Source organism: Talaromyces amestolkiae, assembly GCF_001896365.1.
Source record: "Talaromyces amestolkiae strain CIB chromosome Unknown scaffold15.1, whole genome shotgun sequence".
NCBI classification, from domain to species: domain Eukaryota; kingdom Fungi; phylum Ascomycota; class Eurotiomycetes; order Eurotiales; family Trichocomaceae; genus Talaromyces; species Talaromyces amestolkiae.
The window spans coordinates 204333-223877 of record NW_024468051.1 but is presented as its reverse complement, the minus strand read 5'-3'; the positions used below and the strand labels follow the sequence as shown (position 1 = coordinate 223877).

Sequence of the window (19545 nt, the reverse complement as noted above, 5' to 3'; positions counted from 1 at the left end):
TAGTAATACATGTCCTCAGCTACACAAAGAGCTCTGAAAACGTGTAATGTCGCATTGACGAGTGATAATTTGTTTGGGAATATGACAATACTTAGACAACCGGGATGGTTGATTCACTTTTGGTCTGGTCTGTTATCATGACAAGGATCAGTCAGATATATCAGAGATTTGTGTGGGCGGTGGTTGTAATTCTGGCAGAATATTCGGAAAGAATGAACTTCAGCCCAGCGTGTATATTCCATCCCAAACGATAAATCATACTCTATCTTCCAAAGTATCGCAGTTCGAGCCATCGGAGAGGAGGGTAGACTAAAGCCGCCCACGAAAATCCGATGTAGTTGCCCATCTAGACACAGAGCCTAAGTATACGGTCACGTAGGGCGGGGAGAGGAAACTTACATCAGCGCCGTAATCACCAACCAATTTAGCGATCGGTCCAATATACCAAACTTGAGCCATGCAAATGACGGCGCCAGCCCAACCAACCAAAAACGCTGCAAATGCAGCAAGACCGACTGGCAATTTGCTTGGGTCATCCCATGCTGCCCAGTTATATCCGGTCTGACGACGGAAGATGTATCTTTCCTCAAGAAGGATGGCAAACCAGATAGCGACCCAGTAGCCCATTAGAGCCAAGAAATTGGTAAATATCTCTGATAGATGAGCTTGACCAGCGAGAGCGCAAACAGTGTAGATCACTACTGCAATTGTGTTCCAGATGATTCGGGGCACCATTTCAGCGTAATGACCGAGGATCTGGAAATCGATACCGGAGGAATATGTGGGTGGGATGGTGTTGGAAATTAGTCCCAAAGCTACCAAGACCGAGCAAAACTTGCCAAAGCCACCAAGAGGGGTGAAAGCTTCGACAATTAGGGCTCCAGCACCGACATTGTAGGCGTCGGCATATCCTGTATCGCTAGCAATGCCACTGGCCAGACCAATGCCGACGATGAAAGCCATGGTAAAGGACAAAGTTAGACCGAGGAAAGTCAAACCAAAGCTGACTACCTTGGGAGTGTCGGGTGGGTAATACACGAAGAAATCTGCGGCAAGAGGGGCATATGTGATGGCAGCACTGAGACAGATGGAGAAGAAGCTGAGCCTGTTACCGACGATTGTCAAGCTGTCTCCGATAGAAGGGGATACGGTATCGTATTTTTTTGCCGAGACGCCGTAAAGAATGCAAACTACGACGACTTGGGGGAGGAATGCGTAGCTAAGACTGTCGTTAGTTTGTTCCTGAGCTAATTGAGGATGTAGACATACCGTTCGTAGTAGTGGAAGAATTTGATTCCAAATGTGGCAATAAACCAAGTGATGACGGCAACGACAACAATGCCTTGCAAATTGTAAGCATGAATACATGGACCAGAGAAGAAGCGAAGGTACGTACCAACTGCTACCGACATGTGGTAATCCGGGGAAACTGCAGATAGGATTTGGCCACCGACCACGCAGTCAATTAAACCGTATCCGATCATTTGGACGATGTTCAGCAAAACAATAATCTTGCTGGGCCACCATCCCATTGCATAACGACCAAAGACCTGTTTACCATTGTAAGTATTACTCGGTTTGTGGTGGCTAAGGCATAGTTTCTTACCAAAGTGCGGTTTCCAGATATCGGGCCCCAGGTAGCAGACCAAGCAGCAGCGAGAGAGCCGACGATGGCACCAAAGACAGAGCACAGAGACGAGTCCAGAAAGCTGAGTCCATAGACAGACGGACCGAGCATACCAAGAGTAATGTTGTTCGCTGCAAGGTTGATGGAAACCCATAGCAGGAATACCTGGAGATAAGTGACCCAGGTGAGAGCATGGCGCTCCTGCTCCTCAACACGCTGGATTCCGCGAGCTTCAATGTTGTACTCAAGGAGCTGCTGCTCGAATCGTTTCATGTAGCCGGCGAGACGCCGACTGACGTGAGAATGCCAATGTTGAGCATTACCATCATCGGTGATGGTTTCCCTTGCTCTTGTGTCGTGATTTTTTTCGATTGATCGAGCCTCTTCGATCGGATCAGCTAGGCTGATTTCCGGGTGTTGGCGTTCCATTCTGTAGCGAAGACACGGTGTTAGTGATCACAATACTGACGGTGTTCGCCGTATATGCAATTGATTCGTTTGCGCATGAGATAGCAGCGCCGAAGCATCGATATCTCACGACAGAATCATAGGAAGGAGGGAAAAGAAAAGAAATATAAGCGTGCACAAGTTCTTTCGCTGGAATTAACCAGATCAAGTTCAACCGTATACTCTCAGAACGGAAGGGTGTGCAATCAGCAGCCAAAACTAGTCGTAAAAGACAATTGAATTGTTGCCGTTCCCCGACTGTTCTGTGCTATCCGGCACACCCTTGCCGAACACCGGTCTTCATGCATGCAAGTTTTACCTTGATACCTTGATCTCGCGATGAACCCGAGTATCTGCTCAATCTCATATTTGCGTATTTTCTTTTCGATGTCCTCTTGAGCAGAGGCAATGAAAGGAAGTCGGATAGAAATGGAAGAGGTGAGATGTACTGAGAGCGGATGGAGCTTTAATCTACAGGCCGCGGGGAGAGGCGAAATGAGTCAGCGAGGTGCGAAAAATGACGACTGGTCCGAGCCTTCACAGGGTTGATTGGATTGGGCGGTTGGAGGAATGGTGAGATTGAGCGTACCTTTGCAAATGTCCAGACACTTGATTTCCTTTGGCGGTTTAGAATTTCTGCGATGTTGCGAGGAAAGGAAGCAGAGAGAGAGGGAGAAATTTCTTCGTCCTGTTGGAGGGAAAGAGCCCGATAAGAGCCCCGCGGAAAGCTTATCCTTCCTTCCCGATTAGTTCCTTTTCTCTCTATCGACTACGAGCTATACGAGAAGAAAACATGCTGTATTTGATTTTGCATCATTGCAATCGCTCACTATCGCTAGTACTATCAGGCATCCCAATCCCATTCCCAGTTCCATTTGGAGTACCCTCAAACAGAAACGCCGTGATCCCGGATGCGAATCGCTGTACTCGTCGCATCCTCAAAACGCCTAAAAGATCAGCTGATATCCCCCCTTTGCCACCTTCGAGCTCTTTTGCTCATTGGAACTGCATGTTTTTCATGACCATGAGCCCGTGATTGTTGTCCGTAATTTCCTACATATCTCGTTTTCGCATAATTTTGTCACTGGTAGCGTTCGCGTGGCATGCTAGTTGTCCTCGTTCGGTGACCGACGCCATTGCGCGAACGAAGTTGAACTTCTCAAAGATTTTTGAAATGCTCTTTGGCGTATTGCTCGCATGCCTGTATGATTTACCACGATGAGTATTGACTTGGCGCATTGTTATAGCTCAGAGCACAGAAAGATGACTGACCTTCGCTGGTTTCCCAATTTTCTGGCCTATGAACTTCCACTTATTTGCCTCATACTCTTTGATGGCTTCGCGCAGCGCTATGCTCTAGGTGTCAGGTGTCGTTAGCGATAAGAAATGAAAGAAATTTTGGGGGCGACTACTTCATCTTCACCGAACTCAGCGTAGTGCATGTCCTAGGAGGGCTGTCAGTTGAGAATGGGAATTGCGCGACGATGGTTTGGACATACCTTGTACCAATGCTTTTTGACGCTGCCTTCAGTTCGTGCTGGAAAGGTCTATCGAAAAATGAGATTCTGACACTTTCCCACGATATGTCGCATCTTACCTTCGCAATCTCACTCCAGCTCTTGCCCAAATCGCGCATCTGTTTGAGCCGCTGTTCCTCCTCCGCAGTCCATGGCGTATTGGTCCTGCCCTTTTTCTTGGGTGTAGTCTCCACCATTCCTCCAGAAATATCAGACATGGCTGGTACAACGACTCCTGAGCCAGGGATTGCTGATATACCTGTTGCTGCTGTCGTCGCTGAGGGAGGTGAGCGTCTTTTCCTGGGATTCACCTGCTGCTGTTGCTGAGGCTGAGGTTGGAGCTGATGATGAAGAGGCTGAGGAGGAGTTTGCGCAGTAGAAGCAGTGATAGGATAAGCGGGTGCTAGGACAGACGCAGATAAAGCAGCCTGCTGTTGCTGTTGTTGTTGACCTGATGATCGATTCAGCGCCGCCGAGCCTTTGACACGTTTCGACACCGGAGAGGATCTAAGATAAACCAAAATTAAAATTAGATTGGTTCGTAAGTAAACCTTAGAGAAATTTGTCTTGTATGTTGGGTTTCGGTGTTTGGTGAGCGTACAAGAAGACTACAGCATGAGGAGAAAGTGAGAGAGACCTGAGATGATACTCTATCGGGAAATACCAACGGAGTACATCATGTGATGTACATAGAACTTAAGCGTACACGAAATAACAACAAAAGTAAATAACAAGAGTAAATTAAAAATGAAAGGCGCGATCAAAGGAATAAGTTTAAATAAAAAATTGCACTCACGACATCATGGAAAATAGGGCTGGTGTCTGGAGATGATCGGAGATCTGGAAATTCATCTGATACATAACACAAAAAGTAAAATAGAATTCGGAGGAAGAAGATACAAACAGGATGTTCACTCGCAGGAGCCTTGTTTTGAGACTCGAGAAGAAACGGAGCAGAAGTGATGCTGGCCTTCAGGGGGTTACACAGGTGGCGAGCGGAGAGGGTTGTAAGGCTGACTTTGGCCTTTGACTGGCTCTTTCACTGCGAAAGGAAACCCTGAGAAAGTCACTGAGAGCAAGTTCCCCGACCGACCGGACCGAAGAGAGTGTGACAAGAGACACGGACGGTTGAAGAGTGTTTGTCAACAGGAGGAGTAATCCGACTTGGATGTAAGCAATGTACACTGGGCAACGACTGCGAATATCAACACAACGAGACAATCAGTACACAACTCATGTAAACACAATGGTCAGATCTGAGTAAACAGGATGAAGTATACGCAGAGGTGACAAGGCAGGTGTAGGGAGGGGTTGAACAAGAAGAGGGGTAGGTAGGCGATGTAGCTATATTCTGGCTGGTCAGTGGTCACGCAGCGAGCATGGCGACGACGAGGGAGCGAAGTGGTGAATGAAATAAGTAGAGATAAAGTCGAGATGGTCTGATCAGAAGAAATCAAGTGACAGGTGTAGATGTGATGAACAGGCCGAGTCGCGTGTAGGGTCGTGGATGTTTACTACGTAGTAGACAGTTAGGGTAGGAGTCCAGACTGGTCGGTCGTTTACTTTGTTTAGGCTGTGACCTCATTCTCTGGGGTTCCCCGGGGGCGGGCCTATGGTGGGCCGGGACTTGCCTTTAGTGAAAATTTAGGCCAAGTTAGGGCTGCGCTAGCTATGGGCAGTCCTGCCATTGGCCAGCGTGAGAGATCGAAGAGCATATACTTGAGTGCGTTTGGCAAGATACCGATTTATTCACGCCATTGTCCGTATGTATTCATTCATCAGCAAATCAGGCTGATTCCGTGCACTTCCAGGCCTTCGGAAGCCATTTGAGTTAGTCGGCAATGCACAAAATGGCGTTTGTCTGCATAGTCTCTGCATGCGAGTCACAGTGCGAGGAAGACCCCGTCAGCTCTATACACTCTGACAGGACACTTGAACAGGGAAATCAATTTCCTCGTCATTTTTTAACCACTTTGTAGCTTATCTCGTATTGCGCGGGAAATGGGCAAACCGAGGTGAGGATACGTAGTTGGAGATAGGGTCTCCGCGATGATGTGCTGCGGTCATTGGTAGCATCGTATTGGCTAACCCCCACCAAGAGGCTCGAGCATAGTCTCTAATCGGTCACTTTCACAAGCCTTATTTGTATTAGGTAGAACCCTGGAACACAATACGTTAGATCAATATGATTGATCATTAACCCTGAGGGTTGATCTGGTTTCAAGCGATTCATCAACCATCATGCCAAGAAATCTCCGACCAAAACTCATCGATAGAAGTCCCGACAATGTATGTTTGAGGTCAATGCATGCATGGTCAGAACATCGCTATCTTATCAGTAATCGTGCTAATGTGATCCAGGTCGTGGGCGCTTACGTGACACACACTGTCTACAAACGTGCATACATCTGAGCAGAATGTGGGGACCTTCTACATAGAGTGTCATCAGGTGAAACACTTTAGTGGTGGTGATCTTCGAGAAAGCACGGGTCACAGAACGTAAACAGTGCTGTCACTCATTGCGCTTCCCTAGAGATGGATGATCGAGTCGTCCATCATGTGAAGTATTTGGCTAGGCCACCAATACGAACGAAGCGAGAGCTGGCGTACAAGCCTTGTGCTTGGTCTGGTGTCAAAGACAAAACTGTGCTGTTGAAGGTAAACCGGCGACATTGAAACTTCAACTTCAATTGCTCAGGCTCGAGGACAAAGCAATTGTTCTTTTGGAGGAACTCTCGTCCCTGCCGAATGCCCGGTTGAGAAGCTACTCAGCGACGATTTGAATCGATCGATTACACCACCATGTAGTGAGAGCAGACCGTACGCAGACAGTAATAAGGACTGAAGTGTCTCACCCAGAAACACAGAGAAAAGCCAGAAGAAGTCATGGATTGAGAAAAGGTTTCACAGCGATCGCGCTAGACCCTATACGGAAGCTGCGGCGATGGCGGCCGCTGATTGGGCAATTCGAGAGTGACGGAAATCACAGGAAGGAGCCCGGGGACGCCTCCGTCGCACCTTCCTCGGAGGCACAGCAGAATCAGCCTAGCCGCAGTTTCACCCTCAGCGCTAACCTCTTCTTTAGCTTCTCCCCTCACTCTGGCTTTTGCTTTCTCGATGGCGCATCCTCTTCATCTCGCCGCATTGAGCCTTATCAATAACTCACTATCGTCACTAACTCCAGTACCTGCACGGTCCCTTACATTAGTCGCAGCATCTTGGAAACATGGCAAGTCGCAGGAAACTCACATTGAAACCTTGTCGGCCGAGGAAGCTGTCAGCGCTATGTCTCGACACCCCGCGAGCGACTCACTATGAGGCACTGCGCTGAGTGACAGCAAACAGGTGGGTTTTCGCGAGACCGTGCTTCTCGTAATTGCCTGTCGCCCGCTGACAATTGACTACATAGTGACCCAGTCTGTTGATCATGGTGGGCGCAATCGAATCAAACCGGTCTGCAGCCCCAGCTGTCTTGGAACAAGGAGAACAGACTACCTGTTCGAGCTATATGACCTCTAGCCCTAAGAGTCTTAGACAGGAGACACTTCTTGTTCTTGGGCCTCCCAAAGGAGTAACTTGGAATAGAATCCCAAACTTGGCTTTTAAGCCTCCTGTTTACTTCATACACGGCTCTTAGGCCACACTGTCTCAGACCATATGTCATATTGCCAGAAACGGAGAGAAAGATCAAACACTAAACCGATTCAGAGATTCCAACGTTTCTCATCCATATTCCATATACCGAAAAGACGGGAACGGAGCTGTCATATTACTGGTGCCAGAGGCTATAGTGTGTCAGCCTTCAGGAACACGGGGTCAATTGATCTGTCGGGCAGACTCGCCACCAATACAGCGAGCTCAAGAAAGACATAAAAGCACTCGCTTGGAACATTTCAGAGCATTGTTTTCTATTCATTATTCAGTAGGCTGGTCCACCGTTGTTTCCTCATTCACTTCTCAACACAACCCACTGGCTGGGCAAATTTAGTGCATTAACTTATCTTTCTATCGTTTTATTACTAGGAGGTCTTAGCGATCCCATTGCCTTAATCACCAGACTCGAAATTACTCGACACAGTTCCATATCACCATGTCGCCAGTCGCTTATCCCAGCAGCTCTGAAGTTGAAGTCAGCAAGTTGACAGTCTCAACTATGGAACAACCAGAATATCGGGTGCACAAGCATCATCGTCGGGTGTCCTCGACAGGCGGAGGCAGAGCATGGACTGAAGAAGAGGTATGATAGCGGCAGAGAAAATTTCAACAGAGTGACACTAATACATTACAATTAGGAAGCTTATCTAGTCCGAACTCGAATGCACAAGATGCCGTATAAGCATATTGCCGCGCACTTGAAGAAAACAGAGTTGGCATGTCGTTTGCATTATCACCAAATGTCATACGGAAACAACGGCCGCCGACGCAGTGAATCTGTCTCGTCGATTGCATCATTCAACTCAATCTCTGCTGGCGGTGAGCGGTCTGATAATACTCATCATACTCGATTATCTCCAGTCTTGTCTCCTCGCTCTAGCCCAGAACCCTCACAGAGAGCTTCATCGGATGACGCTTCACCACAAACCCATCGTGCGCCGGTTCCCATTCTCCCCAAGCCAGACAGGCACAGCACGCCGACTACCTTAGAGCCATCGGTGAACCGCAGCTACGATAGCTACCGCAAGGAGGACCACCAGAGCTACATTGACATGTCTCGCCTACATGCCATCTATGAAGCATACTCGACCTCGTTTTGGTCAAAGATTGCTGCCGAGTTTTCTCGCGATAGCCGTGAAATCAATCCCAAGTGGGCGGAGAAAGCGATCCTGAGCAGCTTCTCTCACGGCCAAGCTCGCGGACATCTACCTCCCACGCCCAACGGCAGTCCAGCAGCATCACCAGAGCCACAGCAACACGACTTCACATCGAATACATTGCCGGCTATTAGTCAAGGTTTTCGAGCTGTCAACGAAACCAAGCCTGAACCCATCCGCCGAAGCTCAGCAGACCGGTGTTCCGTTTCTGCCTTGTTGACTGTGGAAAGAGAAGTGAGGCCATCGCATCAATAGAGTGTTTTGATATTTTCTTTCCTTGTTGTTATTGTATGGGAGGCCGAATTGAGCTATACGAGTTACGGATACAGGCGTTTGGATATTGATATCATGTTATTTCTAGTTGGAGCCATTTGAAAAAAAGGCTACATGTAGTTGATCTCTGGGATTAGACGAGCTTGATTTGGTGAATATCAATCGATCATGCAGCATTCGCAACAATCTCTTATATATCATACCACGCAAGATAACCTTGAAAATGCGACAATCTATCAACCCACCTAAGTACACCAAGCTAAAATAATATCATGCATCCAGTCGAGGTGACTGGGTTTCAACTGGTCAGAAAACTACGCAAACGCATGACAGGTTGTTATAAGATTACAATGGCTTGAAAAGTAAACATCGCTTCCAGTACAGGGCCCATACATGGGCCAAATATGGTGCGCCTTACAGTTCGGCATTCATGATCATGTCTAAATGCCTTCAAGCTGGATCACTATTCTTCATATTTTGAAATACGGACAACCAACCGGACCACAACATTCTATTGCACCGAGTTTGTGTCTTGACTGTCAAATGGATTGATTTAAAGAGTATACGACATTTGATCGGAGGAAATATGCCATAGCTCTGAGAGGGCGTGCGTTTTGGGTATGAAACTTGATTAAGCAGAACTCGTTAACTGGTTCTTTTTTTTTCAAGTGGAAAGTATGTGCGAGGCTGCCGATTGTGCCATTGTCAGATAGGCGAATCCTCCTTGATATTAGGCAATTAGTCAGGGGCATGAATTTTTGTTGTCAATGCAGGTGCAGTCTGGACGGGAAAGTGCCTGTTTCAATAATGCATTTGATAACGTTTTGTGTTTGAATCGACTAGAGCAGAAGTGTTCTAGTAAAAATAGTAAGTGGTTGATCACACACATCTCGTTTCTATGCGCACACAAACACCGAGTTTCTGTCCATGACAAATGACAAAACACAATGCGTATCGTTGATGTTTATGATTCGAATCATGTATGTTTTGATGAGTGATAAATGCGTTTAAAGACTAAGCCTGATCTACGCTTCTCTGCCACATGCAATTTGCATGGGTACAATTATCAGTTGCTTGCTTGTGACTGAGACGTAATCCAATTTGCGGCACAGATTATCCAAATGTATCTGAAAAGACATATGTACTCTAAGTGTCATCATCCGTCGAGGTTGAGGATATGCTAGATTCGGTATGCTTCTGACTGTTTTCCGTTTTGGGTCGACTTAGCCCTAAGAAGCAAATACTGTACACTCCGTTCCCCACCCATATGCAACTCTTCCAACATGTAGCTCTCTCTGTTGGTTTTCTTGAATGCGAAATACTCCGCCATACTCAAAACAAACGTGGCTATGTTACTCTACCTTGACTTCATGCACGGAAATGGTCATGACTCAATACCCATGCATGAAGCACTACGAGCGCCAATCCCGTCATGCTCGTTACCGCCACATTATGTTCTTAGCTATTCAGGATTCAACGACCAATTACCAGCGAGTATGACCGGCATACGTTGGTATACGACCTGCAGAACCAACACCTCCGAAAAACAAAAGAAGGTTATTTGAAAAGGTAGGTACTGACGGGCTTACGCTGTGCACGTGGTTGATCCGTGCCGTGTACGTCTGCTTAGTCTAGCCCTTGAAGGAGGGTTACATAATACGTAGTATGTATGATCTTGACCAGTCGACGGTCTGGCGGCAAGTTGGTTGTTGGGAGTGGCTAAAAGTATAATATATATAAACTACTTGAGTCGTTAGTTGCAGACTGTAGCTCAGTGTGAGTTTCCGTAATTTGTTCTATATCTGGAGTCCTATATGTTGGATGCATGTATCCATGTGGCAAAGCATGGCGGAGTACTCCGTACCTAATTCATGGACGGCGGTGCCGAAGGTCAATTTAGTTGTTGTTGGGTCTAAGATAAGGTGTGGTTTTCATGGGGATGAGGGCAGGACATCAAGCAATTCCTGCAGTGAATGTTGGTCTTTCTGCAGAAGTTTAATTTGATTGCGTTGGGTCTAAGTAGGGTGTGATCACTGTGATGCGATTTTCAAGCAATCATGAAGATGGAACAGGATTTCAGGCAAGATTCGTGGAATACATGCCTGTCTGTTGAGTCTTCAGGGATTTGTAGTTTCTAGAACGAGGGAAGTTTAGGGCTAATTCACTCCCCTTGCTGAATGTATCGTTACACATGCTGTCATCGTGTTGGTTGCCCTTGCGAGGCTTGCATCTTGGCGCAGTGTTGAAGTCAATTTTAAGTAAATGCGTTGTTGATCGGCTTTGGTTTCTGCTTTTTATAAAGTCCAAATATCTAATATCGAATCGGCTTTCGGATCTGAAATCCTAACTCGGACCCGAATTTTCTGGACGGACCCGAAAGCAATACATACACCGTCTCGGCTATGTTTGTATTCCTCCCGTACCACACGATGTATTTCTCCAACAAATCACTTCCATCACTCACCCTATCTATAGTTAACTCTATCCAGAAATGGCCCCAGTGGATATCGCGCCTTGACCCGTGTGCAAACGACAAGCACCGTACGGATATTCGGCTACGTAAATGATACCGTAATTACAGGGTCCAACGCTTGCGTGTAATAATCGTATCGTTTGGGTAACATAATTTAGCACGAAAGTCAACCTAGGATGGCACCAGAAGTCGCGTAGCCCACCCCGGGTCAACGAGCTACCAAAAATGCCTTAAATAGGCTCAATCTACGAAACTAGTCCCGGGCTGACGTTCCGCGGAGTCCGTCTATTGCCATCATTCGCTAATTTGCTAAATCGTTATGGAAAACGTGTGACTGCACGAAGATAGCTCGGCTAGTGCACTGGCGCAAACCCCATCTGAGCACCTGGGAACCGCAATTATTTCTAGACTAGGTATCTTTAGTTTAGATTTTCAATTTTGGTATGAGTTTCATTTGATTAAACTCTACACTAAGTAGAGCTAGGTATTGCTTAAAATAGACGAGACGTGCTTCTCTAGACAGTTCAGAAGCATGTGCGCGTGTTCCGGATCGCATTCGGTTTCAGTATCGTTGTTTTCCTCTTTGGGTCGGTTATACGGATTACGAAGTATCACTGCTGTTCTTACGTTACGTCAGAACCGATACGTAACGAAACCCATAAAACAGAACACGAAACCGTGTTTCGACATCGACTATATTCATCACGCGGTGCCTGCAAGGATCATCGATTTGAACGTCTATTATGCATTCTCAAGCATGCTCCAGGCAATCTTCATACTACGGTACCGCTATGTCAGAGGCTTAGAAGGATCGATCTACTTCCTAACGCGATGATTGGTCCTTTTTTACGCCAGTCAGAAGGTAATTAGGGTTCATTACACGACGCTCCACAGACCTAGTACCTGGCTTTACGGAAATGACAGATAATACTACCCACTATGCGGAGACCACTAGTAACTCCAGAACCTGAAAAAGCGACAGAGTGCCAACACATGTCAGTCATTCATTGATCTTTGACGCTGAGTTTTCAGCTCTGTGTCGAGTTTCATGATCTCATGATCTATGTGCATCCAGGGCTGGAGATTCTTTACGTATGGTACAGTGATGCATGCAATCAAACGGTTTTAGTTCATGATTCATACGTACCATGCTGCTGAGCTTGGCCAAGGCTAATGTGAACTAATTTAAACCCCATCAACGCCACGCCGCGCCAACTGATGATTAAATACGTGCTCCATAGATACCCAGACTTTCCAGCACACCGTTTAATTTAAACCGGACCTTCAAACCCCATATATCCGTAGTCCGTACAGTGCACTATATTGGGGGCTAGGCCTCATCGAACTAAACAGGGTTGCAGGCTTGTAAACTGTGGATCTTCCAGCACAGGCACCCTGGTCAGAGTAGCGCAGCGTTTACGCTTGTCGATGAGTCGACTTGTAGGTGTTTTCCGTAGTCTAAAAAGTCATGAAGCGCTTATTTGCAGGCTATAAACGTTTAGGTTATCCCTGTCCTTGGGAAGCTACTAGTAGGATTGTTGAACATTGCACCTGGAACCTAAAAGCATACCTACATACATTAGGTTACTGGATAGATAGCACTTACAGACGGCAAATAGACGGATACTTGCTGCTGTCCAGATCTCTTTTGGGGCAGTATTTGGTGGCACAGTACCTCCACGACGGTACTGGTTCCCACGCTTGCGGAAATTATTGAGGCCTCTGAGCCAGTCATATCCAGACCGAGGACATCAACCTTGCAAAAACGGACTGCCTTGCATGTATAGGGTTCGACGCGCTTCCAGCTGCTATTCAGTACTCAACGCATTCTTGGAAAATTTTCGACTTCGAGAAGGATATATATGCGCTCGTGTTATTTCATAATTTGCCGTCCATTAGATTACCCGAGTGACTGGATCAAACATCAACACAACAGCAAGAGTCACTCACTGTTCTTGCTGATTGTCAGTATTCTCTATATGCTGCTCTATTTGGGTAATCATTTGATTCTGCAGGTCCATGTTGTACTGACATCGCCTCCAGAAGTGATCACATCAAGCTCCAGGGCTTGCGTAAAAGCCGGCCAATCACCTTTGACCCCCCACTGGGCTCAATATATTTATACATAAAGAATTGCCTGTCTCTATCTCTATTTACTTTTCTGCCCCTCGTCTATCTCAGAAGCACATTTCATTCCCTTTTCAGTATTGACTGCCAAATATCTTGACTGGTCGAGTCTACGGGCAACGTCATGCTTCTATCACCAGCATATTCTGATACATTCGAAGTTATGTCTGGCCCTCCGGAAGCTCCAGGACACTTGTCCCGCGCCGGGGATTATATGGACCCGACGGACCCTCGCTGGTCTACACTTCACTCCGTATGTTTAACCGCCTTGGTCGTCTGAATATCCTCTCAACGTCGCGTGTTGGTTTACTGACAGAAGAGTTTTTCACAGTCCCCTTACCTTGGAGTCTCTCATCAATACCAAGGTTCACAGCATGGATCGACCGTGCTGACACCCGTCAGCGTAGCTGAAAGCCCATATATACAACCTCGTCCGAGTCCTGGACTGAGTCATCATTCTCAAGAGTATCCCTACATCGACGATACAGTAGTTTCGCAGGGACTTGGCATCACGAGTTCATACCACGATTACATCCCCGCTCCAACTTCATCTCCAAGTTATGGCTACCAGCATTCCCACCAGCAGCAGCAACAAAATCATCAAACAATGAATTTTTATGATTACGGCTCGGCACATGCTTCGTACGCTTTAGATCAGCCAAGTTCTAAGCGACCAAGGCGGCAAATGACATCCAACACAGAAGCATCGCAGCGCAATTCGCCGGTGAGAATACTTCCACACCCCGACGGTCTACAACGACTTGAACACGAGCGCCGCGGAGGCCAAGTAATCGACCCGAACCAAGCAGAACCACAGAAGACTCGCCCGGGCGGTAGAGGCCGTCGCGACCCCCAGGCCGAGGAGGAAGACGCCTTTGTTGAGAACCTTCGCGCACAGAATTTATCGTGGAAGATCGTGGCGGAAATGTTTCGCGAACGGTACGGCAAGAATACTAGCGAGGCACGGCTCCAGATGCGCATGTTGCGGAGGAGAAAGAGTGCAGCGGCGTGGCAAGACGCAGATGTGAGTATGTGTCACCTTCTTATCGAGTCTCAAATACTTTTCAGGATTCATAAATTAGCTAACAATCTGTCCTTAGATTCCACTACTTCAAGAGGCGCATAAATATTGGCGGACGGAAAAGTACCGAATAATTGCAACCAAGGTGAGCCATTTTCGAATCGCCTAATTGACACGAATGATGACACTAATTAGAAAGAGCATAGTTGCAAGACCTAGGGGCAAGCCAAGAGTACACCGGAGAACAAATACAATCGCAATTGAAGCGCTCACACGAGGACGCTTCGGATAATGAACTCGCGACAGTTGTTACAACATCTCCGGAGCTTGAGCATACGGGACTACGCAGGCCCGGAACCACAAGTTGTACGAACAAGAAACGGAAAAGACGGCTAGACGATGAAGAGGACCAAGGAGATTGACGACAATCAATTACGGAGCATACGGCGCATTCCGTATAGTGACCCATGATTTGGAAAAGTGTGATCAAGGAGGCTGGGACAGCGCGCGTCATTGGTGGAGCTAGCCGCCAGCGCAAGGGTTAGCCTTTTCGAGCTTGGTTTCTTTGTTGTTTACGGAATTACGGCCCGGTCTCTTGTCTTACGGTTATGGCATGCATTGGGACACGCATTGTGTTGGCTTTTTGATATATATCCTTCTTCTCAGATGTAAATATTTTGATACCTTTTTCACTTCTCACGCTCTTTCTTCTTGCCAAGGTTGATTCTAAGTTCCGTTCATCAAAACGTACGATTATTCGACTGTTGGTACCCAAAATGTGGATGTATACCTGCGTAACGATATAGGTTTAGCGAGTATCCGTAGTTTCCATACCGACGTAATACGTGGACCGCGATACCATTGGCCAATGACAGCTGTTAGCGTTCCGCCAGCAATTTCAAATAAGGTTGAAAATGCGAGTACGTACTGTAGTTTTCACATAAATTACAGACGGCCATACGAGACTAGCTTCGTGACGTACGAGACGAGTAATTCACCGGAATTACCATTTAGAGTAGGCGAGACGTCAGCTTGAACACCGTGGCCCTTAGTGCTCCTACAGTACTCTGTCAGACAGCTGAATCATGGTCGCCGATCAGGCGTCCATTACTAACCATTCTGGGACTCTCGTTTCGGGTGCTCTATGCAGAGTATGTAGAAATCAAACTAGAGGAAGCAACAATATCATAGAAGCCCAGAAACGCGGAAAATAGGCAAGACTGAACTTAGTTAGAAATGAGTACGGAACAATTCTCGCGTAAATTGAAATGCCTTCAAATTTTGATGACATATTCCATGAAGAGTAAGCTAGGGTTTGCCATGTGCTCTTTGCATGACTGCAACGCTGACCCCGGTAAGAATCTCTCTAGAACACTTCTAGAATTCTAGAGATCTTTCCGCGTACCCTGCAACCACATACGTATCAAGCGACTGTCCCTTGTCCAGTCTGCAGTACAACCCGCTCTACATGCTGGCTTAATCATGTGACAATGTTTATGTTGACAGTACGTAGTATCAAGACGAACTTTGATTTCATGCACCAATTTCTACTATCTAGGGCTTGATGACCAGACATCCGTTAGCTCCAGCTGTGCTTTGACAAACAATTTAGGCTCGGCCCGACTAGTAACAATATTCAACTAAGCGATATGCTTTATAACTAGGATTGTTGTGACTATTAACAATAGGTCGCATAGGCGTAATGATTTAGTTTCCAGGGTCTGAAGAAACCAACATACTAGTCATCTAACATCCAGACTCTTACAGGTAGAGCCAGGTTTCGAATCATGTCGTGTAGTGAGGCAGTATCCAGAGATGATAATGTACTTGCCTAGATCAGAGTACACCTATCTGTAACATACCACTAATGCATCCCGAAATCTTGATGTTACCATATCCTTGCGAATACATTTCAGTATACAAGCCGAACGCCGCCTTTTGGACTATCCTTATGGCTGATTGATGACCAGCCGCTGATACCTTGCAGACAATATCCCATGTCCTATCAGGTCCTGAGCAGGCGTAATCTCGGGGCAAAGCCACTGTACCGGTTACAGCAGGATAAAATCCGACGGTATTGTAATCCGAAGGTTCTGAAATTCAAGAACTCGGAGATAACTCAATAGATTACAGGTTACACAGTTCCATCTACTAGGCTTTAATAATCAGCTTCGGTTAAGCATCTCGAATCTCAAGCGGGCGTTCTGTTGGGTTTCCCCGGGATCATGTTGGACTGCTGCAAGCCCCATCATACCAATCGGCTGGAACCGCCTTGATATGCTTGAAAAAGAAGTTTAAGAGCCAAAAAACAAGCTATCGCCAGCCTCGTTCTGAGTCACTAGTTTCCAACAAAAGAGCACGCTGTCGACGCAATTTGAATGATCCCAGCATCGGACGCAGACATACGTATACCGAATAGCTCAATGTGATTGGTCAGTCTATCAAGTTTGTATTTTGTACATTTCAAGAGTTGTGGAGCCACGCCATCCCGAATTTCCGTTCAGTCGGCATCTGCAGCGTTGACACTGCCGCCCTGTGATATAGTAGCCAACAATCTTGGCACCGCCTCTGCACACTCTCATCCTTGAGGCTGATTCATAAGCTATTGCGGCTACGGCAAGTGCGGCGACGGGTAGTGCGGGATCATGATGCCGCAAGACGTGCTACCTAAAACCGTGTAATAATCCGTAGAACATGTGATTATTGTATTGATCCATACGATTCGTCGGGCCACGTGCTCACACCTCAAGTTCTACTGCTATTTTTAGTTTCTATCCAGGGACATACATATAGCCCCCCTTGATGATCGACTTGAAATTTTTGTCCCGCCCCCTCACGCCATGATAGTGATAGACTCTTGGAATCTCATCGGCGTTCTATCATTTAGTATGAGAAGCTTCAGTGACTTCAAAGCCTAGCGTTCTAGCGTCTCTGAGACATGTACCCATACGTAATCTCTGATGAACCGCAAACATCTCCGTCCCAGTAATCAATATTTCAAAACTAATATGACGAATATCTTAGATTATGGCGAGTCTCAGTAAGAACTGCAGAACAAGTAAGATACCGTAGATTGCCGTCAAAATCGACATGCGGAGTACCTCGGTATAAAGTTTGTCTCCGAATTAGATACCTGATTAGTCCATCTAGATATTTTGGTGTATAATACCGGTGTATCAAGGCATCAGTTCGTATGGTAATTAACTATTTCAGCTCTGTAACCGAGTTCATACAAATATAATACATCGTAACTTTTCGACCCAGTTTTATGATTTACTACAAAGGGCCAACAGTGTCATTGGTCCTAGGTACGCAATCTGCATGTTACGACTAGTCTAATCAACTGTTAGTGAACCATATATTTTACATTTCAAATGTCAAATAAACTATCCACGCCATTCGGAGAACTCCGTGCAGCGATCTATCCTAGACCTCAAACTAACTCTTTATGTAGAATAACTAGAGTCTGTTCCTAGGTACATATCCAACTATGCTCGGAACTTGATCTTCAGCTTCCTACCGAGATACGTTATCGAATTGAAACATTAGGTTTACACGAATCACAACTGAAACAGTCCGTTCAAAGTCCGGTTATACAACCCTACCACGTAGTAATTTTGAGCAACGCGACGATCTCGTTCACGGTTTGGCACTTCAAGCCTCTGGTCCAAGGATCGGTGGGTCCTCTAGGGCCTTAAGCTCTTGTAACTACGTATAAGGTTCTCTCGGCAGGACATAGTTGTCTAACTGGCATCAACTGCAAAACTTATGGGGTATGTGTGATGATACGTAGACTGAAGCTGAATTCCAAATCTCAAATAAACTTCAAGGCATGCATACATAGTATAGTACGCACTATTTTCAAAATTGCGCCAAGATTTTGAGGTGGTAGTCGCAGAATATTCGATATTTTCTCGCTAATTGATACCCCTAATTGTGGTTTTCTGTAAGCCGTGACGAATGCATGATTCCTGCCCAGGTTTCGGAACTGACACAAGTCTTCATTCCACTCTGGTCTCCTGCCAAAATGGTTCTCTCTATCATGAATCTTTACTCCAAAAATAGCACGCAAACACTGGTATAATCAAGTAGATGAGTTTTCCATATTAAACTTCTTCAGGCTGCTCGGGTATATGTCATCCCATACCAAGATTCCTCACGCTTCTAGTCTTCTGTGCCCTAGCTGTCTGGGTAAGAGGAGAATGATTAAAGTCCGACCCTCCGATCCTCCACATGCACATATCTTGCATTGTTTTTAAGCTGGTCAGCCACAAAAGGCTAATCGATAAAGCCAGAGGAAGCATGTTAGCTTCGCCGTCTTTTTAGTAATGGTGGATATGGTTCAAACACACTAGATCATGTACCAACTTCCGCATTTGCCGTTTATAATATGCCAAGCAAAAGCATAGCTAGTTTAGACAAACTACGTACCGCCGTATTAAGCAAAAGGACCCATGTAACAAGCTTTGATTCTCTGCTATCTTAGTCCTACCCTGTCTGAATTTGGCAATTCGGAAGATAATGAGCCTTAGTGACGATCCTGGAGCAGAACCTGTGACAGTCTCCATAAGTCCATGCTCCATTGACCCCATAAGGAGATTTCTCAAATCATAGACACAACAGGTGAATTAGACGACTTATCGAATCAGAGCCGAATCAGGAGAGAGCTGAATAGATGACGTATAGCTAGCTGACCAATAGGATATGTAGATCTAAATTGGGCTATGGAGCATCATTGATCCAGTATTAACTCGTGTTCCAATTTGACTAGTTTTGGCCTTTAAAGCTAATTAGGGTTTTAGATTTCTGAATATTACCGCTAACTTAGTAATTTAACTAGCTTCAGGCGTCCAATTATGGGGTATATAAAACTCTTGTATGAAGCTAGTATCAACTTACCCGAGCCCTGTAAATAACCCACCCAAGTCGCGTCTTCACTAACCCTTTACATTACGCTATTACTTTGTTTGTAAGGTACCATGTATGTCGTAGTCTGCACCAATCATTGCACTACATCCTAGTGCTTGCATTTCTTCTTATCTGAATTAAAGTAGAAAAGCCCTAAAGGCCCAAAAAGAGATTCTAGAATTATTTGTCATTCAGACATAAACTTTCCGTTTAGACAGACTCCATAACTTGGTAAACCTTCTTCCGGTTATTGCTACGACATGACCTTCTCTAATATTACGTCGCAATGATCCCGTGGTCTACGGACGGATTTGTTGGAACTAAGCCAGCTTTTTTGACGC

General features: G+C 46.1%; 2 protein-coding genes across 2 annotated transcripts, besides 2 other annotated features; both read left to right on the top strand.

Annotated features, from left to right (window-relative positions):
- Positions 1-262: 262 nt before the first annotated feature.
- Positions 263-346: a sequence feature (Short protein (BHQ10_007320, RAO71308.1) was converted to a misc_feature.).
- Positions 347-7017: 6671 nt separating this feature from the next.
- Positions 7018-7020: a sequence feature (Short protein (BHQ10_007320, RAO71308.1) was converted to a misc_feature.).
- A 661-nt stretch (positions 7021-7681) lies between these two features.
- Positions 7682-8657, top strand: BHQ10_007319 (uncharacterized protein; the record flags this gene model as incomplete). The annotated part of the gene is made up of 2 exons (XM_040880002.1): positions 7682-7828; positions 7884-8657. 2 exons carry the CDS (start codon positions 7682-7684, stop codon positions 8655-8657), a joined length of 921 nt encoding a protein of 306 aa, XP_040735823.1.
- A 5303-nt stretch (positions 8658-13960) lies between these two features.
- Positions 13961-14718, top strand: BHQ10_007318 (uncharacterized protein; the record flags this gene model as incomplete). Its single annotated transcript, XM_040880001.1, has 3 exons — positions 13961-14299; positions 14376-14441; positions 14503-14718. The coding sequence occupies 3 exons, from the start codon at positions 13961-13963 to the stop codon at positions 14716-14718; spliced, it is 621 nt and encodes a 206-aa protein (XP_040735822.1).
- Positions 14719-19545: the final 4827 nt, after the last annotated feature.